Here is a 21,616-nt window from a genome sequence, read left to right on the forward strand (position 1 = left end):
GGAGGCTCCATCGCCTCTCATTCTATTAAGGGTGAGACCGATAGATCACCAGGGAACTGGGCGACCCAACCAATCCAAAAAGGTCCCGTTGTCCTCTTCACAAAGCTTGGACAGCACCGTCATGATGCCTTGCGTGCTCTCTTCCACGCTGATTTCCGGCTGCCGCAAAAAAAGATCTCATGAGGTTTAAATAATTGATCCTGCCCAGCCCAGAACCCTCACCTAAGCAGATCAGCAGAATTGCAGTTGGATCTCTTGATCATAAATGTTCAATACCAACAGAGATGGATTTGTATTAAACGGGCCAATCTCATTTTGACTTACAAAGGTATACGCCTGTGAAGGGCGATAGTGCAAAACATCATGAAAATCCCTAAATGGGTTACTTAAATTAGGTTAATCATGGATAAGCATAGCTTGGAAGTGCAGCAGTGAATAAACAAAATTACTTCTAATATTTGCAAAGCAGAACTCTTATTATTTGCTTTAGTATATGAACCCTCTGTCTTTCCCAATTAAATGAGTGGACCCTGTTTGGCCTATTACACATGAGACAGACCGAGTCCTTGTCATTTCATATATAAGGACATGTTTCCTGCAGACACAGTGCTCTGCAAATAGAGAGAATCACCAATAAAAAAAATTCAGACATGAGAAGGTAAGATTTAGTAGACTTTCTTTTAAGAAGAAATGGATTTTAACTTTTTTAAGGTTAAGTATGTTCTGCTTGTTCAGTTTGTTCAGCTACAATTTCCATTTCTTGTTTGTTTTTATATCTTATTCAATGTTTCATTTAAACAGTAGCATAGCCTAAACAGAAAAAATTGGATATACCCTATTTTTACACTAGCACATTATTTTATCAAACAGGACAATAAAAACCAAATAATTAGAATACTAAAACTTTCAGGGACTTATATCAGATAATTCATATGCCATAGTTTATCTTTGGGAATACATATATATATCTAAATACATAAAAATGTGTTATATCATTTCCTACATCAAAAAACAACAACCTTACATCTGGATTATTTTTAGTATTAACTGAGCCAGGATGGATGGCGACACTCATAATCCCATCGGCTGGATACTCAAGAGACTGGCACTTGGTGAGCATGTTTAGAGCAGCCTGCATTGTTGAAAAAAAGAGCTCTGAGGGTACAATAAATTAAAGAGAAAAAGGAAGAAAAACATAAAGATAAATAGTGCACAACAGGAAATTGTTACATGGGGCTGGCAAGGCCTATGCATTACACTAGAATTGAACAAAAAAATTATTTGTAGATACAAAAGCAAAGAAATGTGTATTTTAATTATTTTGCATTTCATGCCAGTGAAAATGTGTGTCGGGGTCTATTTAATAACCTAGCCGGCCTGTCAAAACAATATCCCATCAAACAGTTGGGTGTTTTGCAAATAAGAAGCCTTTGTATCTATGCAAGGTAACAATTCCCACCGATATTGGTTTTGTCCTGATTTCCTGATGACATTTTCACTTTTCCACATAAATAAAAATGGCTGAGCACAAAAGAATTGAGGCTTTTGAACTATGGTGCCGGAGAAGACTCCTGCAAGTCCCCTGGACTGCAAGGCGATCAAACCAGTTAGTCCTAGAGGAGATCAACCTTGACTGCTCTTTAGAAGGCCAGATCCTGAAGTGGAAACTCAAGTACTTTGGCCACCTAAGGAGAAGGAAGAACTTACTGGAGAAGAGCCTAATGCTGGGAAAGATTGAAGGCAATAGAAGAAAGGGACGACAGAGAATGAGGTGGCTAGGTGGAGTCACTGAAGCAGTAGGCGTGAGCTTAAATGGACTCCAGAAGATGGTAGAGGACAGGAAGGCCTGGAGGAACATTGTCCATGGAGTCGCGATGGGTCAGACACGACTTCGCAACTAACAACAACAACAAAAATGGAAAAGACTTTTGTTGCACCAAAATGCACAAAGACAACCCATTCAAGTTATGCTTTTTTTCTTCTTAATTCCAATCATTACATTAGAAGTAAATCTTTCTCAATGGTAAATGAAATCTCTTTTGTTTTTTTAAAAAAGAGACATTTGAATTTGGATAAAGTTCTTGTGAGGAAGAGCTCAAAGGGGCAAGGAACAACTTTCACATTTGCTCCCTTCACCAGTGCAAAGTCTGGGAACACTATTTGTAATGTAGAAGAGCAAAGAAGAAGAACATCATTGCTGTCCCAGAGCTGGGACACCACACCTGGATGCATCTCAGTAATTGGTTAGAAGTACATCTTAATAAGGGATGCACAAGCACGGACAAATGCGTTTATGGTCCCAATATCTGCAGGCAGATCCACCTAGAAAACTCACTAGGTACCTTAGCACAGCGGTATCCAATGAATTGATATTGGTCCCAAAAAGCCACAAGTTCAATTGAGCCTGCAGTGCTGGACATGTTGATAACAGCCGCCTTGCTGCTACTCAGCCCTTGACATGGGCTTCTCCGGGCTGCCTTCTTCAGCAAGGGTAGGAAGGCCTTGTTGAGAGAAGAAAAGAGAGAAGGAGCTGCAGTCATGTCTAGAGAAAGGAACTGTACAATGGCAGGGAAAGGTCTTCTGGCACCTGCTGCAAGGGGACCTTCATAGAGTCATCCAGGCCTGACCACACCCAGGAGAAGTGCTGTGTTCCAACACTCCCTAACAAAACCCCACACCCCTAATGTTTCCACCTGCTCCCAAATCACTGCACAATGTCTACCTTGTTGTTTTGAGCATTACAGTATTACCATACTCCCAATTAAAGCAGTCTTCCTTGCATTGAAGAGTGTTTTGTTCATAAAACAAACCTGACTCATTTGTAGTGGACCAATGGTATCGACAGAATAAACTCTCATCATATCTTTGGCATTTTCTGTTTGCAGATCGTTGAAGACCCAAATGCCAGCATTGTTGTACAGGATGGTCAGCCCACCTTCTCCAACATACTTCTGCACTTCTTTCAGAGCGGCCTGGATGCTTTCAAGTTTAGTAACATCTAAGGAAAAGCAACGTCATTAAAAACGTCAGCAACCTTGAGTTTCAGAATTGCACAGGATGAATTTCCTGAAACCACAGGAAATTTGTGCAACTAACCATCTTCTGGAATAGCAGCCAGGCAGCTTCATCCCCAGCAATTGAGGGCCTGGAGAATATCAGGAATGCATGGCGTAAAAGCAAGAACTTTTTTGATCACACAAGTTGACCTAGTCGCTCTCCTCTGAACTGACTCCCACATAGAGCTAAAGTCACTTTAACTCAGATGGTCCTTACACTTTATGCCCAAGTCATGACTGTATAACCCAAACCTATTGCATAAAGTCACAACTGATTCAGTTGTGGAATTCAGTTGTGTTAAATCCATATTATGTTAAAGCGGGTAATTTTGAAAAACATCGCTCCCTTCTCAAACAGAGAGATGCAGGGAGTTACTTTAGGTCAGAAGCTCATGAATGGTGCTTTATCTGACTCCCACCTCTTGAAAGGAGGAGCAGCTTGTCTATTTTTAATTGTTTGTTTGTGTTTGTTTGTGTGTGTGTATATGTGTGTCACAAAACAATCTACCCCCACTCAACATATTGATCAATCAGCTGTCCATATCAACAATATATGAATGTGATGAATTCAACACCAAAGCTGCAGAGTCTTTCTTCAAATGGAACACCCTGGAACCACAGATACGTCCCAGAATACCTCGTTGTTCAAAACGTTCTCCGGAGAAAGCTAGTCTAACATGCGGAGGCATGTAAATTAAATTCTTTTCTCTCTGGGAAATTGACTTTCATGAACCCAACCAATGATGTTATAGCTTTGGTTAGTTCTGAGGATAACTTTGAATTTTGTTGCTCTGGACATGCCTGTCGTACCAAATTTGCCCCATTTTCACATGGCCTTAGAACTCACCTAATTGCAAGACCACTAGATTCGGATATTTGCAAGCCAGCTCTCTTAGCTCCTGAAGGAAAACAAAAAGATCATAATTTTTCTGTGCATTAAAACTCACAGACAATGAGACAGTCAGCTGGATGTCGACGAGGACAATCTCAAAAGCAAGAGCAAGCAGGAAAAGTATGCAATTCCTCCTTCATTAGACGTCATTTCAATCTCCATTCAACACAATAACTATTGTCTCCCATTGTCCTGCTAGGTGAACTGATTCTTACCTTACTTTTCTCTGCCTCCATATCCCGAGTTGTAGCAAAGACCCATTTGGGAGGAGAGGGTAGCTCCAGAAACCTCTTCACCAGACCCAGACCGATCCCCCGATTGGATCCTGTCACCAGAACGCTGAAAACGAAGAAATCAACTGGCTTTGCCATCTTCTTCAGGACTGCAGCTTCTGCTTCCAACCGGTTCAAATGTGTGTGTCAAATGGCTCTTCTCATTATGGGGAGCAACTTTATAGGGAACAGACAACACCCACCTTTAGCTCTTCCAAGGAACCTTATTTATTATCAAATTTGTTTGCTGCCAACTCCCACCACAATTAACTTTATTAAAAAAAAACGCCAGATTGCTTGCTACAGCTGAAGAATGGATGGATGGAAGGCAAGTTGCTGCTGTCTACAATTTGTCTGTGGTTTACTTGCATCCCCAACTATAATATACTGTACTTTATAGGACAAGCCTATCCCTGAATTCATCACTGGAAAAAAGTGTAGATAAGCATGCCTTGCTTTACATGTCATTTTATTTATTTATTTTATTTTATTTTTAAAATTTATAAGCCGCCCCATTCCCGAAGGACTCTGGGCGGCTAACAATAAAAAACACATAAAACATAACAAAACAACAGTACAAAGACAATCATCCAGGCCTGCCGGAAAAGCCAGGTCTTAAGTAGCTTACGGAAGACCAACAAGGTGGGAGCGGTCCTGATCTCCGGGGGGAGCTGATTCCAAAGCGTGGGCACCATCACAGAGAAGACCCTCCTCCGCGGCCCCGCCAAATGGCACTGCTTGGCCGACGGGGCCTGAAGGAGGCCAAGCCTGTGGGATCTAACCGGACGTAGGGAACTATGAGGTAGTAGGCGGTCTCGCAAATAGCCTGGCCCTGAGCCATATAGGGCTTTAAAGGTAATGACCAACACCTTGAATTGAACCCGGAGACCAATAGGCAACCAGTACAGCTCACGGAGGATAGGTGTAACATGGGTGTATCAAGGAGCACCCACTATCACTCGCGCGGCTGCATTCTGGACCAACTGTAGTCTCCGAATACTTTTCAAGGGTAGCCCCATGTCATTCTTCATGTTAAAGTCTATCTGAACCTAGACATGGCACATCCACTCTTTTCATAGCCTTACCCTCTTCCACTGGAAAGTGCCACCAAGAAACTGAATTTCTCCCAGTCTACCCACCCTGGAAAGAGTAGCAGCTCATTGCTTACACGGCCTTCATCACTTCAGGTATCTAGGTGGATTTGCCTCATGAGATCTACAATGATGGAGAAATACTGAATCACCCGCCATGGAAGAATGGATTGTGAAAATGGCAGGAATAGCACCGCTGACCTATTTGGACAGGGACAAAACAAGAAGTACTTTTATAAAAGACTGGAATCCTTATAGACTTCTGAAAATGAAAAAAATATGAAATGATGACTTTGGGATTTCTGCAATTCCAGCTGAAAAAGGGTCGAATAAGAGAGATATGTGAGTAAGTGAGATAATAAATGTATGTGTTTTATACACCTTTGAAGTCAATATTCCCAACCTTCCCAATATAAGTCATTAAAAAAAAAACCCTCCGAAAGCAAGAGAAAAACAAAACCAAGATTTTCATAACATTCAGTGATTTATTGGGGGGCTTCATTGACTCTCCTTCTATTATGAGCTGATAATGTTAAGGTCAGACCGATGGATCACCATGGAAGTCGATGGTCCAACCAATCCAAAAAGGTCCCATTATCCTCTTCACAAAGGTAGGACAGCACAGTAACAATGCATTGGGTGCACTCTTCCACGGTGATTTCCGGCTGCCACAAAAAAGGACCTCGTAAGGTTTAGAGACTCGGTCCTGGCCAACCCAGAACTCTCACCTAAGCAGATCAGCAGAAGTCAGCTGGACCTCATGACTATAAATGTTTAATAGAGATGGATTTGCATTAAACAGGCCAATCTCATTTTGGCTTATTAAAAGCCAGCCCATGTGATGGGTGATGATGCAAAGCATCATAAAAATCCCTAAATTTGGGTTAATTAAATTAGGTTAACCATGGATGAGCAGGTTAAGTTGCAAGTATAGGTACTGAGTCAACAAAACAACTTCTCATATTTGCAAAGTGGAACTCTGATGGTTTGCTCTGGTATAAATTGTAATTTCCAGAATAAATGGGTGAATGCTGCTTTGAATCTCACAAATGAGATGGACCAGGTCCTTGTCATTTCAGACATAAGCATTTGCTTTCCTGCAGATATAGTACGCTGCAAATAGGGAGATTAAACCAGTAGCTCAAATTGGAAGAGATTCAAAAAGGTGAAAGCAAGATTTAGTATATTTCCTTTTAAGGACAAACGGAGTTAAACTTTTTTTAGGGGAAGGAGATATTTGTCATATCTACTTTTACACTAGCACATTATTTTATCAAACAAAATACTAAGAACCCAAATAATCAGAATACTAAAATTTTAGGGACTCATCATTAGGTCATTTATATAGCTTTACAAGTGTATTATGTTGATTCACAGATATCTCAATACATATGAATGTGTTGTATCTTTTCCTATGTCATGAAAGGTCCTTGGTGCTCTCGGAGCTTGGTTGTTTCATTACCCAAACTAGTTAACATCATCAATGCCAAGTAAGATCATCATTAATTTCCCAACTCAAAAAACTTACAATTAGGTTGCGAGGAGTGTTAACTGAACCAGGATGGATGGTGACATTCATAATCCCATTTGCTGAATACTCAAGAGACTGGCACTTGGTGAGCATGTTTAGAGCAGCCTGCATGAGTGAAAAAAAAAAAAAGAAGAACCATGAGGGGAAAATGCAATAAATTAAAGAGAAAAAGGAAGAAAAACATAAAGATAAATAGCGCTGCAGAGAGATTCTATCAGTTTATTGAGTCTCGGAACAGTTTGGAGTTCAGCTCTGGGAGTTGAAGTCCACATATTTGAAAGATGCTAATTTTGAAAAATATTGCTATGTATAGTCTCCTCTCTTCTCCAAGCAGAGATGCAGATGTTACCTTATCTCAGATTCCCATAAATGGAGCTTTATATGACTATTCCACTCTTTTGTAACAGCAAAAACAATCTATTCCAACTCAAAGAAACCACAGTGAACTCAACCACAACCAACCGCAATTAAATTTATTGATGAACCATCTGATCATATCAACCATATACGTATGTGATGAATTCAACACCACAATTGCAGAGTCTTTCTTCAAATGGAACGCTCTGGAACCACCAATACTTACCGAGATATCAAGTTGTTCAAAACCTTCTCTGGAGAAAGCTGTTCTAACATGTGGAGGCATGTATGTTAAATTCGTTTCTCTCTGGGAAGCTAATTTACCTGAACCCAACGAATAATGTGACATCCTTGGTTAGTTCCAAGAATAACTGTGAATTGGGTTTTTTTTTCTAGGTATTTCTATAATACCAAATTTACCCCATCTTCACATGGCCTTGAAACTTACCTAACTGCAAGACCATTAGATTCGGATATTTGCAAGCCAGCTCTCTTAGCTCCTGGAGGGGAAAAAAAAGATAATAATTTTTCTGTGCGTTAAAACTCACAGACAATTAGACAGTCAGCTGTATGTGGAAGAGGATGATCTCAAAAGCAAGAGCAAGCAGGAAAAGTATGCAATTCCTCCTTCATTAGATGTGCAATATCTCTGACTGAACGAAACTTAAGAAACCACATTAAGGCTTAAGGCAAGATGAGATAACACTCCATTCAACTTAACCCAGCTAGATATTGCTTCCTCCAAACTTTCTACACTCTTGTGCTGATTCAAAGCTTGTTAAGTGGAAACCTTTACTTATGCAGACAGTCTGTCCAGCAAGTGCCATTGCTGAAGACTAAGGGAGCTAATTAGTGGAGGAAGCCCTTTTGTTAATTGTTTGGGTTCCATACAAGTATAAATCTTGGTGAATGGCTTAGCACCAGAGTCCTCACCTCTCTGGAAATATTGGTCACATCTGGAATTCTGCAATCTTATCTTGCAGAATCTGATCAATTAGAACCAAAACACCCCTTCAGTGGGAAGTAAATTGATTTACTCACATTTAGCTTTCTAGGAATACAGTACAAGTAGCAGAGTATTTATGGGATGGAGGTAAAGGGGGCATGCAAGGATAAAAAAAAAACCTAAAGAGGTGTCATGAGTTTTATTGATGTGAATTAGATTTAATTATATCTTCTACTCACTGTCTCTCTTCCCAAGCTCAATTCCACATACCATTCTATACAACCCTTTTCATGTGGTGAAAATAAGATACTTTTTGCATGGCAGATATCTAATATGCAGATCTTCTTCCTCTCTTTCAAGGTCAGCCCTACATACCATTACACAACTTGACTTTGCTTGAAACATTGAGAAGGGACAAGGGAAGCTCCAGAGGCTGACAGCAGCATCCTTCTGGGATGGGCTCAATAGTGATAACTAAAGTGCCGATTCCCTTTCCATAACTTGACCTTGAATGAACAGAGCAAGGTTCACCTCCCACTGCTCATTCTGATTCATCCAGTTGATTACCAGTTTGGTAGGAACATGAATGTTGAGCAGGGAAAGGAAAGGGTCAGTAGATAAGTAGAAGTCCCATTATCCATTGGGATTTTCTAAACCAGCAGCAAATGGAAGGGAGGCCTTGAAAGTTGAAAATCTTGAAACATGGGAGTCTACTCACTCTCTTAGTAATGGTTAGTAGATTCCTAGTCAGGGATTTGAGCTGGATCCAGTTAAAGAGAGGGATCTAGGAATCCTAGTAGACAATCACTTAAGTATGAGCCAGCAGTGTGGTGCAGCTGCCAAAAAAGCCAATAACAGAGGGATAGAATCAAGATCATATGGAGTGCTAATGCCACTTTATAATATCTTGGCAAGACCATACTTGGAATACTGCATCCAGTTTTGGTTGCCACAATTTAAAAGAAGATATTGAGTGCAGAGAAAAGCAACAAAGATTAGGAGGCTGGAAGCTAAAACATATGAAGAACGGTTGCAAGAATTGGTTATGTCTAGTCTAATGAAGAGAAAGACTAGGGTGATATGATAGCAGTGTTTCAATATTTGAGGGGCTGCCACAAAGAAGAAGGGATCAACCTGTTCTCCAAAGCAGCTGAAGGCAGGACAAAAACCAACGGATGGAAACTAATCAAGAAGAGAAGCAACTTAGAAATAAAGAGAAATTTCCTGACAGTGAGAACAATTAAACAGTGGAGCAAAAGTTGCCTTCAGAAGTTGTGGGTGCTTAAAAACTAGAGGTTTTCAAGAAGAGATTGGACAGCCATTTGTCTGAAATTTACAGGGTCTCCTGCTTGAGCTGGGGGGGGGGGTTAGAAAGAGGAAGTTTGACAAATGTTTTTTGGGGGGGAATATGGCAAATATTTTGGGGGGGGGAATATAGGCTATTAGCTAACAATATCATCTCCCCTTTTCTCTCCCTCTCTTTCTCTCTTCTCTTTCTATCTTCTTTTTGAGTCAGATATTGTGTGGCTGTACAAGGAGTTGTTTGGGTAGGTGTGTTGAAAAAATACGCTCTTAAAAAAATAGTTGAAACGGATAAACCATGCTCCTGGCTTGAGATATGGGGTTATCTTCATTTCACACATTGACATTGCATAGGTGACCCTAAATATCTATTCTGTAATACTTGTAGAGTCAAGCTGGCTAACTTCCCAAGGCAAAACAGTTGTTATTGGTCCTACATAGTACCACTGCTTTTTTCTTGACAAAATGTTTTTAATAATACACGCAGATGCTTGAGATCTTGTCAAGGAAAGAAAACAACAGGATCGGGACTTTCTTGACATTTAGTGGTTTATTGAGTCGCCATCGCCTCTCAGCACCTTATGTGCCAATGACATCAGGGTGAGACCTGTGGATCACCAGGGAACTCGACGACCCAACCAATCCAGAAAGGTCCCGTTGTCCTCCTCGGAAAGCATGGACAGCACAGTCACAATGCCTTGTGTGCTCTCTTCCACAGTGATTTCCGGCTGCCACAAAGAAGGATCTCATCAGGTTTAACGAATCAGTCCCACCCAGCCCAGATTCTCCACTTCTAAACAGCCACATTATTCACAACTGCAATTATTTGCTTAACAATTGTGACCCAAAAACAAAAAGCAAAACCAACCCATGATAAAGTCAGGTGCATCTCACTTAACAGCTGCTTTGTTCAGCTCTGTAAATTGTCCGAATTGTACATTGAGGATTATCTGTACGTTTGAATTATTTGAATAAATTAAGTGAACGATGGGTGAGCAGTCCTTGCAAATGCAGATACGGAGTCAGTGAAGTTCCTTCTAATATTTGTAAACAGCAATTCTTGTGAGTTGTTTAACATCAGCATCTTCCCCCACCACCACCTTTCTCCACTATCATTCCAGAGCAAAATGGTCAACCGTCCCCTGAGTCTTAAATATAGATAGTCCTCGACTTACCACAGTTCATTTAGTGACTGTTCAGAGTTATAACAGCACTAAAAAAGTGACTTATAATCTTTTTTACACTTATGACCGTCGTGGCATCCCCATAGTCACATGATCAACATTCAGATGCTTTGCTCAAACAGGGAAAGATTCCCAGAGTAGATTTTCTTCTAAGAGGAAATTGAAATGAAGTTTTTTAAGGGCACATTGTTCTGTTTGTCCTGTTACAATTTCCATTCTTCATTCTCTTCACACCTAATCCTTTAAGTCCATGTATAGCAGTGGTTCTCAACCTGTGGTCTGCGGACCCCTGAGGGGGGGCACGATGTCATCACAGGGAGTCTGCAAAGGCTTGAGGAAATAGGATCTTGGGGGCCCAGGGGACAATCACTTAAATAGGAGCCAGCCGTTGTGTTGCAGCTGCCAAAATAGGCCAACACGGTGCTAGGCTGCATTAACCGAGGGATAGAATCAAGATCACGTGAAGTATTAATACCACTTTACAATGCCTTGATAAGACATTGAGACTCTAGAAAGAGTACAGAGAAGAGCAACAAAGATGATTAGGGGACTGGAAGCTAAAACATATAAGGAATGGTTGCTGGAATTGGGTATGTCTAGTTTAATAAAAAGAAGGACGTGGGGTGACACGATAGCAGTGTTCCAATATCTCAGGAGCTGCCACAAAGAAGAGGGAGTCAAGCTATTTTCCAAGGCGCCTGAAGGCAGGACAAGAAGCAACGGGTGGAAATTAACCAAAGAGAGAAGCAACCTAGAACTAAGGAGAAACTTCCTGTTAGAACAATTAACCAATGGAACAACCTGCCTCCAGAAGCGGTGAATGCTCCAAAACTGGAAATCTTTAAAAAGAGACTGGACAGCCGTTTATCTGAAATGGTATAGGGTTTCCTGTCGGAGTAGAAGGTTGGACTAGATGACCTCCAAGGTCCCTTCCTTTATTATTATTATTATTAAGGGGAATCTGCACTTTAGTTATCATATGAACCCATCTCAAAAGGATGCTACTGTCAGCTTCTGGGGCTTCCCTTGCCCCTTCTAAATGTTTCAAGCAAAGTTAAGTTGTGTTATTATTGTTGTTCCTTTGTTATTGTTATTATTGCTGGTTTTGTTATTGTTGTTGTTATTATTATTATTATTATTATTATTATTATTATTATATGTTATGATTTAGATTGAGTAAAGTCTTGGGGGTCCCTGGCCATGGTCTCTGGCCACAAAATGTATTTAAAGGGAGTCCTGGTGAAGAAAAGGTTGAGAACCACTGATCTATAGCATAACTTTTATAGAAATATTGAGTATATCTCTTTTTGCACTGCATATTAAATTAAACACAAAAACATTTTTAGCCGATTTATATGTCTTGGAGAGTGTGTACAAGATACCTGAAACCTCTTCCCACATCAACAAACTTACAAATGAGTTGCGAGCAGTTTTAACTGAGCCAGGATGGATGGCGACACTCATAATCCCCTCGGCCGGATACGCAAGAGACTGGCACTTGGTGAGCATGTTTAAGGCAGCCTGCATGGATGAAAAGAAGAGCTGTGAAATAAGAATGCACTGAAGAGAAAAAGGAAAGGTGAAGAACACAGGGTGTTGCATATTAACCGTTATTTGGGGCTAGAAAAGGTTGGGGAGACCCACTAGAATTGGACTACTGAACAGCTCCTTGAGAATACAAAAGGGGAGGAAAACAGCCACACGCATCGTTCTGGCTAGCCAAGAAATCTGTATGTGAGTTATTCTGCAATCTCAGGCAAGTGAAAATGTCTCAGGGTCCGTTTGGACTGCCAGAACAATTTTCCTTCAAATAGTTGGGTTTTTGTTGTTATTTTGTTTTGCTTTGTGCAAAGGAGGAATATTTTCTTGGATTAGCATGTATCCCTCCCAATCTGACTGCAGGTAGTCCCCTACCTAGGACCACAGTTGAGCCCGTTTTTGAGGCAGTTGTTAAGTGAGTGCTGTGGTTGTTAGACAAACGCCCTGGCGGTTAAACAAATCCAGTTTAACCAATGGGATTTTTTGCTGAAGTGGCAGAAAACAGCCAATCACAGCCACGATACCACAGGATGTTGCCAATGGCTGTAAAGGTGAACTGGTTGCCTAGCGCCCAAAATACAATCGTTCATTCTGAATTCTGAATTTTTGAAATCGGGTCATAAGTAGCTTTAGGACAGGGGTAGGCAACCTTGGCTCTTTTATGACTTGTGGACTTCAAGTCCCAGAATTCCTGAGCCAGCCATGCTGAGGGGAAAGGGAGAGGTTTCCAAGCTGAGCCAGGCTGGCTCAGGAATTCTGGGAGTTGAAGTCCACGAGTCATAAAATAGCCCAGGTTGCCTACCCCTGCTTTAGGGGAATGGATCTATCAAAACCCATTAAGCAACCAGTCAGAGGTTGAAGATTATCTCAAGTAGCTGCAGGCAGGTCCACATAGGAAACTCATCTGGTACCTTACTGCAACGATATGCAATTATCTTCACATTGTTCAGATAACCAGCCATGTTCTCAACTGATCCCGCAATGCTGGACATGTTAATAACAGCTGCCTTGATGCTGCTCAGCCCTTGGCATGGATTTCTCCGGGCTGCCATCTTCAGAAGGGGCAGAAATGCCTTGTAGAAAGAAGAAAAGAAAGGAGGCGTTATGCTTAAGTCTAGAAAAAGAACTGTACAATGACAGGCAAAGGTCTTATATCCTCTTCTGCAAGGGGACCTTCACAGAGTCATCTAGACCTGACCTCACCCAGGAGAACTGCTCTAAAGCTGTTTGGTGGGCTGCCCTTAAAGGGGACTCCACACCTCCAGAGCCTGATGCAGAGCCTGGATGACGAACAAAATAATAATAATAGTAGTAATAGTAGTAATAGTAAGTAGAAGAAGAAGAAGAAGAAGAAGAAGAAGAAGAAGAAGAAGAAGAAGAAGAAGAAGAAGAAGAAGAAGAAGAAGAAGAAGAAGAAGAAGAAGAAGAAGAAGAAGAAGAAGAAAGAAGAAGAAGAAGAAGAAGAAGAAGAAGAAGAAGAAGAAGAAGAAGAAGAAGAAGAAGAAGAAGAAGAAGAAGAAGAAGAAGAAGAAGAAGAAGAAGAAGAAGAGTCCATAAGTCATAAAAGGGCCATGTTTGAAGACCCCATTTTATGCAATTTATTTATTTATGAGACTTATGTACCGCTTTAAGTGCAAGCACTCTCTAAGCGGTGTACACCAGTAAGCAATGTATATATATATTTACATTGTCCCCAACAATCTGGGTCCTCATTTTACCTACCCCGGAAGGATGGAAGGCTGAGTCAACCCTGAGCCGGTGAGATTTGAACCGCTGACCTGCTGAACACATTCAGCTAAAGTGGCCTGCAGTACTGCACTCTAACTGCTGCGTCACCTCGGCTCATAATAATAATAATCCAAAGTATGGCTGAGATTCAGATATGCGTCTTCTCTAGTACTCAGTAACTGCCTTTCTATCTTCCCTCAGCCTGGTGAAAGATGGAGAAATAATTCTGAAAAGACTTTGGATCAAGAAATGGTGTCTTGAGGTGTTGGATGGCCTTCTTCGAACATAAAGACATTGCCCCCATTAAAATCATCTCACTCCAAATCTCCGGGTCTTCTCTGGAATCCTGAATCAGCCATTGTCTATTTTGTAGGGTTGAGGCACCTCAGGTGACATTCCAAGAGGTCATTGATACTCTCGTACAGATTCTGTCCAACCGTTGTTAAACTCTGAGAAAAGGTGGTGAGATTCTGACCACAAAGTGCTTCCCAAAAGGGTTACAGCAGTCTGGGAGGTATTGCCTTGTCCCAACCTTCCCTAAAAGGGAACAGTTACCCCTAATGTTCCAACCTGCTCCCAAATCAGTGTATAATTTCTACTTCTTTGTTTTCACCACTACAATATTTCTTTGCATTCTAGCTATAGTGGATTCAACTGTTCAATCTTCGACAAAGCAATCTTCCTTGCTTCGTTTCCTCATAAACAAACCTGACTCATTTGCAAGGGGCCAATTGTATTGACAGAGTAAACTCTCATCATATCCTGGGCATTTTCTGTTTCCAGATTGTTGAAGGACGAAGTGGCAGCATTATTGATTAGGATGGTCAGGCCGCCTTCTCCAACAGATTTTTCCACTTCTTTAAGAGCTGCCTGGATGCTTTCAAGATTAGTAACATCTATGGAAAAGCAATGTTATTGAAACGTCAGCAACACAGTCTTTCAGAATTGCAAGAGAAGACTTTCCTGAAACCACAGAAGATTTATGTGTCTATTCATGCAATTAACCACCTTCTGGAATAGCAGAATAGAGAATACCATTTCCTAGTTTTTAACTTGGGGGGGGGGGTCACAGAGTGTAAAACTGAAACTCAAATGAAACCGCAGTAGATCCCATCATCACCACTATCAAGAACAATGAAGTTTATTGATTAGTTATCCAATCATATATAAAAAAACTGTAAAACCAATACAGAGGAAACAGTAGAACATATTCACCCTCACAGTCCACCCCAATCTGTTCCATATAATGTAGTCTATTTTCTTCAAAATGGGCTTTGGTATAAAGATTGCAGTCTTGCTACTGATAGGCAGATGCATTTCCTCCAAGAAGTAAGACGTAAGGGTGTCTCAATGTTTTTTTAAAATAAGGATCTATGTGAACAGTTCTTTTTGCAGAATATAATTCCCAATCAAAGAGAAATATCTTCAGCAGCTGTTTATTAAAAGCACATGGTCTTTCTTCAAATGGGTCTCCTTAGAACAGTGATTCTCAACCTTTCTAATGCCGCGACCCCATAATACAGTTCCCCATGTTGTGGTGACCCCCAACCACTTATACATCACCGGGTGCCAGGGGCGTGGCCAATGAAAAGGGGGGGGGCAAATGGCGGACAGCCTTGTTTGGCGACCCCCTGAAATGGTCGTTCGACCCCAAATGGGGTCCCGACCCACAGGTTGAGAACCACTGCCTTAGAAACTCCCATATCTTACCACGGAATCTACTTGTTCAGTTTGTGCTCCAGAGAAAGCTTGTCTAACAGCTAAGTTAAATTATTCTCTTTCTGGGAAGAGGTTTATACTGAGTCAGCCAGTTCAAGTGAATAGAACCAGTGATATTACAGGTTTTCTTAGTTCCAAGACTGACTTTGAACTGCATTCTTATAGTACAAAATTTGTCCTTGAAACGTACCTAATTGCAACACCATTAGATTTGGATGTTTGCAAGCTAACTCCCTCACTTCCTGGAAAAAAAGAAGAACACAGAAGATTATACTTACAATATATGGATATCTTGTAAAATAGTGGTCAGCATTAATCTGGCCAATTAGGGTCAAAGCAATTCATTATTAGGAAACAAATTAATCGACTTACATTTTGTTTTGTTGAAATACACCGCATGAAGCAGAGTATTGATGGGGTGGAAATGAGGGTGGCTTGCAAGGATACAAAATCAGAGAGGTGTCACGAATCACATTCATGTGAATTAGATTTTAATTAGATTTTTAACTGTCTCGCCTTATGCATTATGCCTTAATTTTACTTTCTATTTGCTCTGTTGATTAGACTTCTCTGTTTAAATGGCATTACTTTTTTTTTTTTGCTAAACATAAGAAAAAAGAATGTTATGCTGAAGAAAAAACTAATACAGCGACCATGGTGTTAAAAAGAAGTTAATACATAATAAAATTAAGAAATGAATAGAATTTAAGGAAATTAAATGTCTTCTATTAGTGAACAAAATTTAAGGAAACGGAAAAGAAGAAAAAGTGAACTGTGTACTATTTAAATAGAATGAAATCTGTGTTTTGCTTAGCATTCCTTGCTGCGAAGGGGCAAATTATAATTAGTGCATATAAGTATGTGGGTCACAGTATTCCTGGGATGCTCAAAATGCAAGCTTGACATTCAGCCTCAGTTCAATATTTTAACCACTATTTACCACTTCATCCTCTGTTAACTGATTCTTACCTTGGTTTCTTCTCCCTCCAGGTCAAGGGTTGTAGCAAAGACCCATTCGGGTGGACAGGGCAGCTCCAGAAACCTCTTCACCAGACCCAGGCCGATCCCCCGATCGGATCCCGTCACCAGAACACTGAAAACAGAGAAGTCATCTGCCTTTGCCATCTCTTTAGGACCTGCAGCTTCTTCTTCTAACCTGCTCAGATATTTGTTTCAAATGCCTCTTCTCGTTGTGGGAGGAAACATTATAAGGAACAGGCCACACCCATCTTCTGAGAAAGTTTTATTTATTCATTATTAAATTTGTTTGCTGCCAACTCTCAGTGACTCTGGCTGGCTCACCACATTTAACTTAGTCATTACAGAAAACAGCCCTGCTTACTATAACTGAAGGAACGTTGAGGAAGACGAGCTACAACCCAGCAAAATTTGTATATGATTTACTTGCATCTTCTGCTGCAATATGGTTTGATGAGACACTCCTATTCCTGAATTCATCACTGGAAAAAGGATGGGTAAAGAATCTGTTAACTGATTCTTACCTTGGTTTCTTCTCCCTTCAGGTCAAGGGTTGTAGCAAAGACCCATTTGGGAGGACAGGGCAGCTCCAGAAACCTCTTCACCAGACTCAGACTGATCCCCCGATCAGATCCCGTCACCAGAATGCTGAAAACAGAGAAATCAGTTGCCTATGCCGTCTCTTCAGGACCTGCAACTTCGGCTTCCAACATGTTTGAAGGTTTAGTTCAAATGTGTTTCCTCATCAGAGGCAACAATATTATGAGAAAGATGCCACACCCATGAGTATATCTTCTCATAAGCTTCATTTAAATATTGTAGAAGGAAACCTTGCTTGCTTGGAGTGAGGGTGTAGTGCTATAAGGGATGATGGATGGTTGCGAGATATACCATCCTACAAAATATTTGGAAATACTTTCAAATCACGGGAGAGAGCTTGTCCGAGATGAAATAAGTTTTGATTTTGGCTGCTAAGGAAACATACAAAACCAGAACTAAATGTGAGAATTGAGACTGATGGTGATCACCAGCCTGAATACCATTAATCATAAAATAGAAAAGATGGGATCAAGTCATCAGAAAGAGGAAGTTTTGTCTACAAAGAGATTTGAGGAATCGGTCACCTCCCTTTCATCTAACAGGCCATTCGCTAACAACGTCTCCCAATTTTCCTCCTCCCTCTCTCTCTTACTATCTTTATTTTTAGTATGATACTGTATGCCTATACAAGGAGTCATTTATGTCTGGGAGTGCATGTTGAAAGGATATGAAATGAATGGACCATGCTTCTCACCTGAGATATAGGATCCTCTGCATTTCATGCACTGACATTGCACATGTAATCCTAAATACGTATTTTGTAACATTTGTGGAGTCAGTTTTCCCAACTTCCAAATCTAAAATAGTCTTCATTGGTCCTACATAGAACATAGAAGAATAGAGTTGGAAGGGACCTTGGAGGTCTTCTAACCCAACATCCTGCTCGGGCAGGAGACCCTAGATCAGCGGTTCTCAACCTGTGGGTGGGGACCCCATTTGGGGTCGAACGACCATTTCACGGGGGTCGCCAAACAATGCAGTCTGCCATTTTCCCCCCCTTTTCCTTAGATGTGCTCCTCCCTTTTATTCTATTGGCTTTTGAAAGCCAATAGAATAGACTCTCTTGAATAGAGTCTAATTCTGTTGGCTTTCAAAAGCCAATAGGAATTGTCCAGGCTGTCTCTGCCCTGCTGAGCCCGCCAAAAGTCCCATTCTGCAAAGGGTGCTGCAAGTTGTCTGCAGCGAAGGCGAGCTGTCTGGAAGTTTCCACCCCTCCTTGTTGAGCAACTACTAAAAATGTAAGTAAAAGAGGGCCAGGGGTGGGAGGTGGGAGGCCAGTGGGTGCAAGGAGGGTTGCTGGCGCACGTGGGGCCCGGCGGGTGCCTTACTTCCCTTGGGCTGGGCCAGCTGGTGGCCCAGCCGGTGGTCGGCCTGCTCCGTCTCTGCCACTTGCCAGCTATGTCTCGGCCAGCGCAGGGGTGGCACCACACATGTGCGGCGCTCCAGGACAGGGAAAGTCCTCAACTTATGACCAGCTGGGTAGTCCTTGACTTACAACTGGTTGGGTAGTCCTTGACTTACGATCGGTTGGGGGTTGCGGCATTAAAAAGGTTGAGAACCACTGCCCTAGATCATCTCAGACAAATGGTTGCCCAGTATATTTTTGAAAGCCTTCAGTGATGGAGCACACACAACTTCTGAAGGCAAGCGGTTCCATTGGTGAGTTACTCTCGCTATTAAGAAATTAGTTCTAGGTTGCTTCTCTCCTTGATTAGTTTCCAACCATTGTTTCCTGTCTTGCCTTTTGGTGCTTTGGAAAATAATTTGACTCCATTGCCTTTGCGGGAGTCCCTCAGATATTGGAACAGTGCTATCATATCCCCCTTAGTCCTTCTTTTCATTAGAGTAGACATGCCCAATTCCTGTAACCATTCTTTGTACTTTTTAGCCTCTAGCCCCCCCAATCATTTTTGTTGCTCTTCTCGGCACTCTTTCCAGAGTCTCAAAATCTTTGTTTATATTGTGGTGACCAGAACTGGATGTAGTATTCCAAGTGTGGCCTTACTAAAGCTTTGTAAAATGGTACTAGAACTTCACATGATCTTGATTCTATCCCTCTATTAATTGGTTTTTTTAGGTTGGCTCATATTTAAGTGATTGTCCACAAAGACTCCAAGATCTCCCTCATAGTTACTGGCATTAAGCCAAGTTTCACCTAGTCTATATCTATATCTATTGGTTTTTGTTTTTTACTTAAGTGCAAAACCTTACTTTTATCTACGTTGAATTTCATTTTGTTAGGCGCTCTTACTTGTTACTTTACAAAATGTTTTTAATAATACAGTGGTACCTTGGTACTCAACTCAATCGAATTTGGTACCCAACACAAAAATGTTGTCCCGGTAATCATAGTTTGTTTGGTACTCAACGCACAAGTTAGAACTTGTCTGTGACATCTGTCATGTGACGCACTACATTATTCCTTATTGGAAAAAATGGTTTGATACACATCATTTTTGGTAGTCATTGTATCTCCCAGAACCAATTAACAATGAGTACTGAGGTACCTCTGTATATGCAGATGTTTGAAATTTTGTGAAAGAAAGGAAAGAACAAGACCAGGACTTCTGTGACAGAAAGCAGTTTATTGAAGGGCCCTTTCACCTCTCAATGTGTTATGAACCAATGACATTAGGATGAGACCTATGGATCACCAGGGAAGACGACGACCCAACCAATCCTTAAAGGTCCCATTGTCCTCCTCAGAAAGCATGGACAGCACACTCACGATGCCTCGTGTGCTCTCTTCCACAGTGATTTCCGGCTGCCACAAAGAAGGATCTCATAAGATTTTTTAAAAATCATCCAGCCCAGAATCCTCACTTAAGCAGAACAACAGAATCCAGTTGGACTTCTTGTTCAACTCTAATATAATGATTTGTATTAAACTGGTCAATCAAATGTGATTTATTACCTTCACCAAGATATTTGAGTGTAGCCTCTGTGATCAAGTAATGAACCAATGAATTCCATAAATCCTTAAATTTGGGTTAATTGAATAAATTAAATGAAACTAGGGCAAGCATACGGTACTTTGCAAGCCAAAAGATTTGTTTTTAATATTTTAAAGCAGAACTCTTATGATTTGTGTCACCACAGGAAAGTTCTCCACCTCATGCCATGATGTTTTCCAAAACAGACTTTTTCAAGTTAGCAAATTATCTTTTCCCAATTTTCAATAGACCATCTCTTAGAAACCTGTCACACAGCAGAACGTGTGAAACTTGCCTTAGATATTAAGCAGAAATGGGAAGAACTGGATTTTTTTTTCTTCACTATACTTTTGTTTTTCTTTCTTTTTCTCTTTTCTTTCTGTTTTTTGCACCTATTTTTCATTTTTTTTAGTGTGTAGGATGTCAACGCTGCTAACATAGGATGTTCTTGCTTTGACAACATATGGAGATGCAGTCATCTTCCTTCTTATGTTTTACTCTTGGAATTAGTGTTAGATGATACTGGGGGGGGGGGGAGGAGGAATGTGCATGGGAGTTTAGTTAGACATAACAATATTGAAACTAGGGTGAGAACCAAGATTTTTTGAAATAAGAGATGATAAGAAATGGGGATTAAAGAACTGGAGGGAAAGCCAGCATTTCAAACTAATTGGAGAATGTGATTTATGACTAATTAGTGGGGGGAATTGTGCTTTGATACTATGTGCTCAGGGGAGGGGAATTCAGATTTTGGCTTTGCCTATGTACTGCTGATGCTATGCTACTCGAATAAAAATTCTTTAAAGTAAACAATGCCTCAAAGTTCTTTGAAGAGTTTCATCTCTTGGAACCATGACATTAAGCCAAATTATTATTTTTGCATTTGTAATAATTCATAAAAATTACTGCAGGGCATATAGTTTAAATTATTCACCCAGAGTATATGCACATAGACCAGGATCCACAGATAAATGCATTATTTCTTTTCCCAGATTGAAAGACTTACATAGGGGTTGTGACGAGTATTTACCAGACCAGGATGGATGGCTACCGTCAGAATCCCACTGGCTGAATACTCGAGTGACTGGCACTTGGTGAGCATGTTTAAAGCAGCCTGCATAAGAAAAAAGAAGAAAAAAAAGAACTGTAAGGAAAAGGCATGCTTTGGAATAGGAAATGGAGATGAAAGTAAAGACAAATCACTGAATGATAGGATATTGGGCAACTCTCTTATCCTCCTCATCCAGGGCAGGAAAGGAGGAGGCAACACACCGCAACTGGACTATTAAACAATTCTGTTATCACACAAAGGAGGAGAGGGAAGAAGAAAGCCAACCATATGCATGGTTCTGGCCAGAAAAGATATATATATATATCATGAGCCGAAGTGGCGCAGTGGTAAGAATGCAGTACTGCAGGCTACTTCTGCTGACTGCTGGCTGCCTGCAGTTTGGCAGTTCGATCCTGACCGGCTCAAGGTTGACTCAG

The 21,616-nt window shown here is 40.9% G+C and overlaps 3 protein-coding genes across 8 annotated transcripts in view; all 3 read right to left on the reverse strand.

Moving 5' to 3' along the window:
* LOC120300971 (C-factor-like) overlaps positions 1-21,616 on the reverse strand; it is a 27,715-nt gene continuing 6,099 nt past the window's right edge. Inside the window, exons 1-7 of one of the 4 annotated variants that reach the window (XM_039327566.1) lie at positions 5,389-6,024; positions 4,164-4,287; positions 3,904-3,955; positions 2,811-2,998; positions 2,343-2,501; positions 1,025-1,132; positions 1-159 (exon numbers count right to left, since the gene is read on the reverse strand). In XM_039327566.1, coding sequence (XP_039183500.1) covers positions 46-159; positions 1,025-1,132; positions 2,343-2,501; positions 2,811-2,998; positions 3,904-3,955; positions 4,164-4,287; positions 5,389-5,399 — 756 coding nt within the window. In that variant the 5' untranslated portion in view covers positions 5,400-6,024 and the 3' untranslated portion in view covers positions 1-45. Of the gene's footprint in view, positions 160-1,024; positions 1,133-2,342; positions 2,502-2,810; positions 2,999-3,903; positions 3,956-4,163; positions 4,398-5,359; positions 6,025-21,616 lie in introns of those variants that run through there. The other 3 variants (XM_039327565.1, XM_039327564.1, XM_039327567.1) reach the window with 3 other exon arrangements.
* Positions 5,392-16,750, reverse strand: LOC120300970 (C-factor-like). 3 transcript variants are annotated; one of them, XR_005554789.1, is made up of 8 exons: positions 16,587-16,750; positions 15,808-15,859; positions 14,607-14,794; positions 13,082-13,243; positions 12,045-12,152; positions 7,648-7,699; positions 6,840-6,947; positions 5,392-5,512 (listed from the first exon to the last, which is right to left on the reverse strand). XR_005554789.1 is itself a non-coding variant. In XM_039327563.1 (7 exons), the coding sequence occupies exons 1-7, from the start codon at positions 16,740-16,742 to the stop codon at positions 6,910-6,912; spliced, it is 756 nt and encodes a 251-aa protein (XP_039183497.1). In that variant the 5' UTR covers positions 16,743-16,750; the 3' UTR covers positions 6,374-6,909. The 3 variants fall into 3 exon arrangements, 2 of the variants coding, with proteins under 2 accessions (XP_039183497.1, XP_039183495.1); XM_039327563.1 differs by lacking the exon at positions 5,392-5,512 and having other exon boundaries at positions 6,374-6,947; XM_039327561.1 differs by lacking the exons at positions 5,392-5,512; positions 6,840-6,947; positions 7,648-7,699 and adding an exon at positions 9,990-10,175.
* The window catches only part of LOC120300933 (C-factor-like), an 11,960-nt gene continuing 9,952 nt past the window's right edge, over positions 19,609-21,616 (reverse strand). Inside the window, exons 5-6 of the mRNA XM_039327501.1 lie at positions 21,135-21,242; positions 19,609-19,959 (exon numbers count right to left, since the gene is read on the reverse strand). Of these exons, the coding sequence (XP_039183435.1) occupies positions 19,846-19,959; positions 21,135-21,242 (222 nt within the window). The 3' untranslated portion in view covers positions 19,609-19,845. The remainder of the gene's footprint in view (positions 19,960-21,134; positions 21,243-21,616) is intronic.

Source organism: Crotalus tigris, unplaced genomic scaffold (genome assembly GCF_016545835.1).
Source record: "Crotalus tigris isolate CLP2741 ecotype Arizona unplaced genomic scaffold, ASM1654583v1 scf7180000024362.2655971311:6658466, whole genome shotgun sequence".
NCBI classification, from domain to species: Eukaryota; Metazoa; Chordata; class Lepidosauria; order Squamata; family Viperidae; genus Crotalus; species Crotalus tigris.